A 10,058-nucleotide genomic window follows, 5' to 3' on the forward strand; every position below is an offset into this window, starting at 1 on the left:
AAATGTATTTATATATTCTATGTAATAATTAGTATCCCAAATGGAGAGTAGATGTCAATGGTGGACAAGAACTGGAGTCAGTTTTACCAGCAAAGACTGGGATCTGGTCACCGACGGACATGGCACAATACATGGTATTATCTGTTCTATTTACACCTTAGTCTAGTATGGATGTCCAACCAACTACCACATGTTTTCTTCCCTATCATTTGAAGCAATTACTTTTTAAGTAGCTAAAAATCAGGAAGGGTAGTTCCACTGAATATTGATATTTCGGTTGTGGGTAGACACTTCAGGAGGAGAATCACTAATCAGACTTCTCTCACTAGGGTACACCCTCTCACACTGCCACAGACAATGTTTTGGCAAATGACAAAAATGCAATGGCCGATTTCACTGTCCGAAACGCTCCTGAATCTCAATTGCTAACAAGAGAGTCACGACAGAGACAGATCACCGACTCTGGAGGCAAGAGAGTGACACCAGAGGAGGAGATTACTTGATTTATAGCATACCAATAGGTGACCTCAACCCAATTCAACTGATATATCAATTTTCACGGCTTGACCCTTTAAAAATCCCCCCCCCCCAAAAAAAGGTTGAGTTCTACTAAAGAAGAATGTCAGGTAGTACACACATTTTAGGAAAGTCAGCCATTTTGTGGGTCGAGGCTGGTTCTACGTTGTGCCACTTCATGAGGAACTATGGATATCAATAAGGCATGCGGGTCGATTGCCGAGTATCATTTGGCAGAGGAAGAGGTGCTTGGTGACAAATGGCTGCTTACATAGTATGAGGTTCAGCAGGCCCAAGTGCCCAGGGAATGGGTATAGCAACGTTGTCTTTTTGTAAGCAGGCTGATTTCTGGGGAAATCCAGGCAGTCGACACAAATAGCTGCACTTTTTGTGTTTTTGTGCAGCATTTTCGTTCAGTGAATAATACTGCTTACATTTCATTATACAGTAACTTTGAGCACCTTCTGGTGTAGGAAGTAGAATTGCAGCTCAGTAATAACTTAGTGTTACAGTTTTCCAGGGAATTTTAATGGAATCGGACACACAAATTGAGGAACTCTACGGATCATATTATCAAAGTCCCATTCCAAGCAGAGCACAGAATAATCTGAAATGAATTCTCGGAAAACATACATGGGCTTATACATAAATGCAGTGCAAAGAGCAACGGTGTGCTGTAACCTGTAACAGCCAATCAGAAATCCCCTTATCAGTCAATACCACTTTACGTTGGTAAACGTTGATTTCTGGTTGGTCGCTATGAGTTTTCTCACGTCACTACTATTTTCATTCTTGGCCTTAGTAGTGGAAAGTGCAGTCAGTGTGTACAAAGTGCAGTTACCTGTGCTAACCAATGAGATTTCACCTTGTTCTCCCTACTAACTAAAATCTGATTGGTCGGTAGTGGGTCACTGCACTTTGCATTTTGTTATCTTGGTCTAAAAAATGTGCTAAAGGTAAAAAATTTAGCGAGCAGCCAGGTTAGGTCATGTTTTCAGTCTAAAGCGGGCCACAGACTGGTCAGATTTCAGTCCAGTCAGAAAATTGTAAAGCTGGCCACAGACTGGTCGGATTTCAGCCCAGTCAGAAAATTGTAAAGCTGGCCACAGACTGGTCAGATTTCAGCCCAGTCAGAAAATTGTAAAGCTGGCCATACACTGGGCGGATATCAGTCCAGTCAGAAAATTAAAGAGCTGGACGCATTTCAGCTCTCAGAAAATTCGACCAAGAACCCCTGACTTTTGTTGAAGGAGTCAGTCCAAAAATTCTTGGCCAAACAGTGACTGCCTTCATTCTTCTGGTATTTTTGACAGCGGCTCACCGCTTACTGTCAGAATACAATAGCCCAGTGGGAGGGATTCCCCCGTCCGAGCTGTTAGCGTGGGCCGAACGAGAAAAAAAAACTTGCCAGCTTTAGTTTGAAAAGAAGTCAAGGAAGCTGATGGGAGTTGCAACAGGTAAAATCAAATTTGACCTTTAGCCCATTTTTTTACCAAGTCAGACTTGTATGTCTTACCAAAATCCTTGTGTTGAGCTAGTATACAGTAGTAGCCATAAGCATACGGCCATTTGTCTTGTCACATTCATTTCAGTTGGATCCATACCTAAATGACCTGCTCTGTAAATTCATTCTTCTTCTGGTATTTTAAATAAACTTTTTTACAAATGGACATAACAGGACATGGCCCATCGTAAAACCAGGTCATCGGCTTTTAACTGAATATCATCTTAGAAATTGCCAAAAGAATAAAACGACGGTTGATTAACAAGGCACAATATGTTAAAAAAAAATAAGAGAGTCCCTGAGACTCTTGTTTGGATTCGTCCATTACCCGCCCCAACCCTCCCCAACCCTGATATAATGAGAACATTTAGGAAAATATAATACAAAATCTTTTACAGGAAATATAGACTACACTTGCTAAAATCACTTGTCAGAAAAGTGTCAATAGCTTTTTTTTTTTATTTTATTATTACAACCTCCAACTTTCCTCTATGGAAATATTCTTCTGCGCTCAGAGCGCAGAGTATACTGCTAGCTCTGAGCTACAAAGCGTCCTGTTGCATAGGTCGAACTGGGAGGCCATTTAGTTCACCAAACCAAAAAGAAAAAACAAAACAAAAACCTATCAATGCGCTGAAAACCAGTGATGTCACATGACAGGCTATATTATATTGCAAAACAAATGGCTACCTCATCGCGTCCCTAAACGACAGGTACACTTTATCTGGTCGCTTGATTCTCCTCTGACAAGCGTGCCTTTCTCTGACTGACTTCACGAGAGAAATGAGGCTGTGTTACACAAATAAAACTAGACTATGACTTCATAGTATTGCTACAATTCTCATAGATACATATTTAAAGTATACAAAATAAACAGTGCCGTTTCACAGCATGATTTTTTTTCCTAATTTTTTTTTTTTTACTCATCCTAGACATTGAAACGTGTGCTGAGGAAACACGCTGCAGCTGCAAGCCATACCTTCAGTAAAATGCAGTGATAGCTGAAAGAATAAACAGAAAACAAGCTCTTCTTCACCTGATTCGCCATTCAAAAGAGAGGAAAGGATTTGTGTCATGTGACCGAGTTCACGCTAGAAGGTGTTCAATGAGTAGAGGGCACAACCCAGTGTGGGGGCGTCCCTTCAATGCTGCACCAGATGATAGAAAAAAATTGGTATTATATAAATGTGAAACAATGAAACTTTGTAACAGGTGATGACCTCCAGCTTGTTATATTTGGGAAGGAAATGTCCTCTTAGTAACAACTTTTACAGCTTTGGAACTGGGCTACACATGTCTTAGGATCCAGGAAGCCTTGGTGCCTCAGAATTGACTGTTGGCACCTAAGGGTTTTTTTTTGTTCCAATAGTCACAAAATCGGTGCCAGTGCAAACATTGCAGGTGGGTAGCCCAAAATATTGCTGCCGATGACTTGAGTTTTCATTTTTTTTTACCCATTATTGTGGATGTCAATGGACGTACGGTGAGATGCACCATGGTTATTCATGCAGTAAGGTGTACAGACAAGATTGTCATCTCACCGCCCTCAATACCATGTTGCAACCTTCCTTGCTGCCCTTCTTATTGATTGGAAGGAAAGAACATGTGACCTTTGTCACTGCCCTGTTTCACCGAGCCACAAAGAAATGACATGTGACGAATGGAAGTAAGACCGGGCCCCCCATCCTTTGTTACCTCATGCACATACAACAATGAGTAGGGACTATTCTGCCTCTCAAAGCACCACATTATCTGAATGCAGCAATGCTCAGACCACCTTCTTAAACATGAAACGTCGGCTTCCTTCACCAGAACCAAAATGAACCACATCTTCTTTTGTGGCGTACGGTGAAGGAAAAATAAACGCAGAAGTGACTAAAAACCTCTCATTTTCACCATACGGTACAGACATGAAACTCGAAACGTTACAGGAACTTTGCGATCTCTTGCTTCACAAACGCCAAGTGCTTGAAATACTGACACTGATAAAACTATTGCCTGCTCTTCAAAGAAGTCATAATTCTTTTTTTTTTTGCTATGTCTACCTACGAAATTTGACGGACATGTACAAATTCGACTTCATTCTTAAAACTAAATGATCTCTGGTAATCCAAAAATATCTGACCTGCTTCTCTTTGTGTCTCCATGTGTAATACTTAGTAATGGAATGATATGACTGCAAAAAATTGGGCTTTCATTGAGCTTTGAACGCTCTTTGTCAACATCCACCCCACCGAGTCACAGCACAGACCTCCATCAGAGCCACGTGTCGGGAATCTCTCGTGCTGTGGTTGAAATGGAGGGGGCCTCCTCAGCAAGAACGCTCCTTGAAAGGTTTAGAGTCGGCAGTCCTGGCTGAGTGGCAGTTCACTTTTTTTTTTGTTTTCTTTTAAATTTTTTTAACGTTTTTTTTGTTTTCCAGATCTAAGTGCCTTCAGCTTCATGGTCCTGAGTTGGTCCAGTAATTTGGCCGCTATAAGAGACTGGAATTAAGTCTCAGGGAATGTGTATAGCCGCTGTCGCTGGAGCTGCTTTGCAGACTGTAGTGGTCATCCACGTCACTGGTACTTCCAATACTGTCCATTTCTCCTGGGGTAAATTCCATGCCTTCGATGTCTACTTCTGTGGAGGGGAGGGATAGAAAGAAAAGAACGAATAAACACATGCACAACGGATGGGAACATACTTTGCACCCCCCCTCACACATGGAGCATCAAAAATGTTAATGTGTGCCTTCAACATATCTCCTCTTCTGTGGCCTTCTATGGTCACCACCCATCGTCTCGCTCCTTAAATACTAATCCTCGGGTCAGTCCCAGCACCCAGAGAATGTAGTTCTCAATTACTGTATAACCTGAAAAGTTCTCTCCAGCTTGGCTCCTCTGCCTTAACCCTTACATTACATCCTAAACCGAACCGAAGCCTGTGTACACAGCTTGGTCTCCTCCATTTCAGTTACCACTTTGCCCTGTCAGTGCATTTTCAGGACTTCTCAAGTGCTTTTTTCCTTTGAACTATGGAACCTCTTTGACACAGGAGTAGGCAACCCGGCATCCCAGCTGTGGTGAAACTACAAACATCATGATGCATTGCAAGACTCTGACAGCCACATTATGACTACTGGAGGCAAAGGCATGATGGTATTTTTTTAGTTGAACCACAGCTGGCATGCTGAGGTTGTTTACCTCTGCTCTAACACTTCACACACATCCTTCAAACCCTTCAATCACAGATTCACCACTACTTCCTCCTCCATTACCTAATAGGGCATGCTGACACCTTATGTATACCTCAGACCCCCCCCCCCTTAGACTGTTAGCTCAAAGGGCAGAACTTTCACGCCTACTTTATCTTGGGTTTTCTATTCATGCTCTGACACCCAACTGTATTTCACATTCCTGTATTGTTCGCCCTTCCTTGTACAGCCCTGCAGCTAATGACAGCATTATCTGAATGATAATAGTAAACAGGACAAAGGTTGGTACACATTGGTAGTAAATAGGGATGTCCCGATAGCGATACAGGGCATTTTGACAAGCTGAGATCCCCTGCTAACATGAATGGGTTAAATTATCCATAATAGTACATAACATGTAGTTGTACTATGTACTATGGATCATGATTTAACCTATTCATGTTAGCAGGGGATAATTGTAACTCTATTACTGCAGTGTACTGGACGTATGTGCTGTATATGTACTATGGATCATGATTTAACCTATTCATGTTAGCAGGACAGAATTGCGAACGCCTCCCACAAGCTGAGGAATTTTAGCTCACTTCAGATGTTGATCAGTGCCAACTTTGTTCCACACAGATGTGAATGGATACCACCATGTGTGTTCTAACAAGCATCAAAGAACTGAACACTAAGCTTACCCCTGATCTCTATATAAAGAACTAGTAAGGGGCTCCCATAGAGCCTTGGTTTTCAACTGGTGGGTCGTGACCCAAAAGTGGGTCACGACCTCATGTTCAGCGGGTCGCCGCATGCCTTCCACCTTTCTACATGAGAGGCTTCTCAGCCTCCCCCTAGTGCAGCACTGTCAGTTCTCACGCCAAGCGGCCATTGAAAATGTGCTGCCCGGAGCCGAGTGTCAGCTTCAGGCGGGGTGGGCTGGGGCCATGGCTGCGAGGGAGCTCCATCCATACGTGCATTGCTTACAGTTCCCTCCCGTGTCCTGTAGAGGTGCTGGGACCGGAGTGACGTCACATTCTGGCTCCGTCACGGCACAGCAGCCCAAACTGGACCCCAGGCTAAGGATCCACTCCAGTTCTAGGAGATTGGACTCTAGGTAGGGAGACTAGGTGGACCTTACAAAAAATGTAAAACATTTTGGAGTGTGTATGTGAGAATGTCTTTGAGTGTGTGAGATTGTGTCTGTATGTCAGTGTTTTTGAGGGCCCATTCACACTAGTACAGTGGGTTAAACTGTATCACGCAATTGCCCCAACCATGCATTCTCGTGTGGGAGGTGTGTTGCGTTGCCATTCATTTGAATGGTGCCCTAAACGCACCTCCCACCCACAGTACGTACGCCTGCACCGGAACGCGTGGTACCTTAATGCCGTGCGTTCCATTGCAGTGCGACTTGGGCCGCAACTTAATGATCAGAACAAATGTGGGTCCTGAGGTTACACAGGTTGAGAACCGCTGGTCTAGAGAGTCCAGCTCACCTTGTTCAGAGTCGGTGGATATGATGGAGCCCATACTATCTGTGCGCATGCGCTCCATCCCATGCAGAGAGAGCTGCTCTAGACGGCGCTTGAGGTAGCGATGTTCTCTCTGGAGCTGCTCCTTGATGTTCAGAGCTTTTCGGTCCTGTTCTTCTAATTTCTAAAGAGGAAATTGTAGAAATGTGTTTGCATATCAATGTACTTCCAACAGGTTAATGTAATCAGAAAAAGAGCTGATCCTCTGCTTCCAATACTTTGAGTCATTGACCCAAAATGATATGAATCTACAATCACAATGACTTCATTGACATATTTGTTAGGGGTGACTCAGAGTCAGCAATGGTTGCTCACTTATATCTCTCAATAAAAGCGCCTTTTAAAGTCTTTAGATCTGCTGGGCTTCCATGCTGCCTACATTCACTTAGTGCTATAAATAATGTCCATTTAATTACCTATGACCAGAGTGGTCCCCGACAAGTTCCAGTTGGTCTCCCAAATCCCAGCTACTTACTGTCTAAGGCAACAGTTAAGCTACACAGCCAGTCAATGCATCTGCTGCAGCATTAGGCAGAACGTAGTGGGGATGTAGGGTGCCCATCAGAGGACCAGGTCAGTGGTAATTTAATGAATGTAAGCAGCATGGGGACAGCAGCCTACCAGTCCTTAGATGTGGTGGCTGCTCAGATTTTCTTTGTTGGATGCTATCTTTCCTTTTTTTTCACCTTATGAGCCTCCCAATGACACTCTTCTTGTCATACAGTGACAATGCTCGCTTATTGTACTAAATCTATGGGGAGCAGCAAGGCCTCCCTAGGACAGGAAGAAAGCTCGAACTACAACACACCCCTCATATCTATAACATAGAGAGAGGTGCTCTGTAGTTTACAGTGGAATACTGGGATTTGAAGCATATTTGTCAAAGATGAGTCATTTGAAAACCTGATACCATGCATGGCTGTACAATGGGAACACACCATATGAACCCACCTTAATGTGCATTTTTGCTCTTTTCAAGAGGCTTAGAGTGGTATGTCTGTTGCTCTCTGGCCCAAGGGGCACAAGCTGCTTCAGCTGCTCCAAATATAGTCGGAGTTTTGCTCGCCTGGAGAAAAAAAAAAAAGAATAGGAAGTAAAAGGTGTCAGAACAATATACAATCTGGAATCAATGATACAGATAAGCATAAATGAGAGCAGATAAGATCCACCCTCAAGTTGTCGAGAAGCTAAAATCTCAGTATACAGAATTTAGCAGCCGGCGCACAGATCATAAATACCATAACATGACACAGATTTTTGTTTGCTTCCCATTTTTATTATGTACATTGATAACTATTATTTTTACCAGAATCCTCCAATTGCCTAGACATGAAATATAAGGCCAAACGTTGGTGGACACCTGACCTTTACACCTATGTTAAAGGGCCAAAAGTATGTGGACATCCCACCAAATTAAGTTTGGGTGTTTCCAGTGAAGTGGAATGTTAATTTTGTAGTATTCAGAGACACTATACACAATTGTGCACTTCCAACCTTGAATGACTGTGCTCCTGTGCAAAAAAACTAAAACATGGTTTGTTGAGTTTGACGTGGAGAAACTCAAGTAGCCTGCGCAGAGCCCTGACCTCAACCCCAAGATCCACAGTTGGGATGTATTGGAACGTTAATTGTGAGCCACGTCTTCTTGTCTGACATCAGTACCTAACCTCACAAATGCTGAATGGGAACAAAGTCCCACAAACACACTCCAAAATCTTGTGGAAATCTTTCCTGAAATCTTCCCTGGAGCCTGTTTATATTAATGACCATAATTTGGAATGGGATGTCAACAAGGTCATGTGTTAATATCAGGTGCCCACAAACTTTTACTCTTACATTATATTTTAAAGTTGGCCATACACTTATAGATTTATTTCCTTCAGCCCACAGCTTAACAGATCTCTAGTTCTAAATCTAACAGATTTCTCCATTCATGAATCTCTCCTGCTGGCAATTGTATTATGAAAGTCAGCACCTGCTACAGTAAGAATACCCAAACTGTGACTGCAGCTCACTGTTGGCCAGAACATTTTCCACCCAGATCCTACAAAAGTAGTGCCAGCAGGGCCACCCACAGATCAGATTTTGGCCGAGTCAGCATAAATGTGTTTTCATTTTTCGATTAGAAAACTCCAATTGGTGCCGACACTGTCCTTCCATCTGGAGGGGGGCTGCTTTTGACGATACACAAATAATACATTTTATTAATAATTAAAAAGGGACTTTAATGCATTTTTAAGATTTAACTTCTGAGTTCAGTGTCACTTTAGGATTACAAGGGATTGTGTGTGTATGTGTGTTTGTTTTTTTAATGTGTGTGTGATTTTTTTATTATTATTAATAAAGCTATTTGTGTGTGTTTTTAATGAGTGTGTGATATGTGTGTGTTCATTACGTGTATGTGTGCGTTTTTTTTTAACCACTTCCCGCAGGTTCATGTAAATGTACGTGCTCCGCTGGAAGTGGTTATACCAAGAATATGGCTGCTCCTTGTACCGTTTTAAGGCCTGTTCACACCACTTGCAGTGCGTTCCGGCCGGAACGCACTGCATCGCATTGCGGCCAGCTCACTTTTTTGCCGGGCTGGAGGCCACAATGCGATCGCCCGCACAGGATCGCAAGGCACATTGTGTCTGCAGTGCGTTCTGGTGCGGTGCGATTAAAATGCTGCAAGCACTATTTTGATCGCACCGCACCTGAATGCACTGCAGACACAATGTACCTTGCGATCCCGTGCGGGCGATCGCATTGCAGCCGGAGGGCATGGCTACGGTTCCATTCACTTCAATGGAACCGGAGTGCACTGCTTATGGTGTGAACTAACCCTAAGCCCTGCGTCCAGTAGACATGTGCGATTCGTTTCGGAAAAATTCGTTTTCCGGACGGAATTAGTTAGCGGTAGTCTGTACACATTTTCGTTTGTGGACGAATTTTCATTGCAGCAAAGTGACCAAAAAATGTTTTTTATGTCACTTTGCTGCAATAAAACGAACGATACGAACATGCAACGGAAATGAACATTCGTACCGACTACCGCTAACGAATTTCGTCCAAATCCCTAAAAACAAAATCCGAATAAAAACAAGCTGAAATGAAACAATTGTTTTCCCGGTGCACATGTCCAGCGCGTCACGAAGCCCTGCGTCCAGCGGGCAATGTGACTGTGGGTGGGGACACGAGTGTAAGCTCCTCTGTACAGAGACTGATGTAACTGAGGGGAGGACATTAGAGTGTAAGCTACTCTGTACAGAGACTGATGTGACTGTGGGGGGAGGGGACATTAGAGTGTAAGCTCCTCTGTACAGAGACTGATGTGACTGTGGGG

The 10,058-nt window shown here is 43.2% G+C and overlaps 1 protein-coding gene across 1 annotated transcript in view; it reads right to left on the minus strand.

The window, feature by feature from the left end:
* Nucleotides 1-3,805: 3,805 nt before the first annotated feature.
* MXD4 (MAX dimerization protein 4) overlaps nt 3,806-10,058 on the minus strand; it is a 12,725-nt gene continuing 6,472 nt past the window's right edge. Inside the window, exons 3-5 of the mRNA XM_018563272.1 lie at nt 7,685-7,799; nt 6,698-6,857; nt 3,806-4,642 (exon numbers count right to left, since the gene is read on the minus strand). Coding sequence (XP_018418774.1) covers nt 4,494-4,642; nt 6,698-6,857; nt 7,685-7,799 — 424 coding nt within the window. The 3' untranslated portion in view covers nt 3,806-4,493. The remainder of the gene's footprint in view (nt 4,643-6,697; nt 6,858-7,684; nt 7,800-10,058) is intronic.

This window comes from Nanorana parkeri, unplaced genomic scaffold (genome assembly GCF_000935625.1).
Source record: "Nanorana parkeri isolate BGI_ZX_2015 unplaced genomic scaffold, ASM93562v1 scaffold647, whole genome shotgun sequence".
Classification (NCBI taxonomy): Eukaryota; Metazoa; Chordata; class Amphibia; order Anura; family Dicroglossidae; genus Nanorana; species Nanorana parkeri.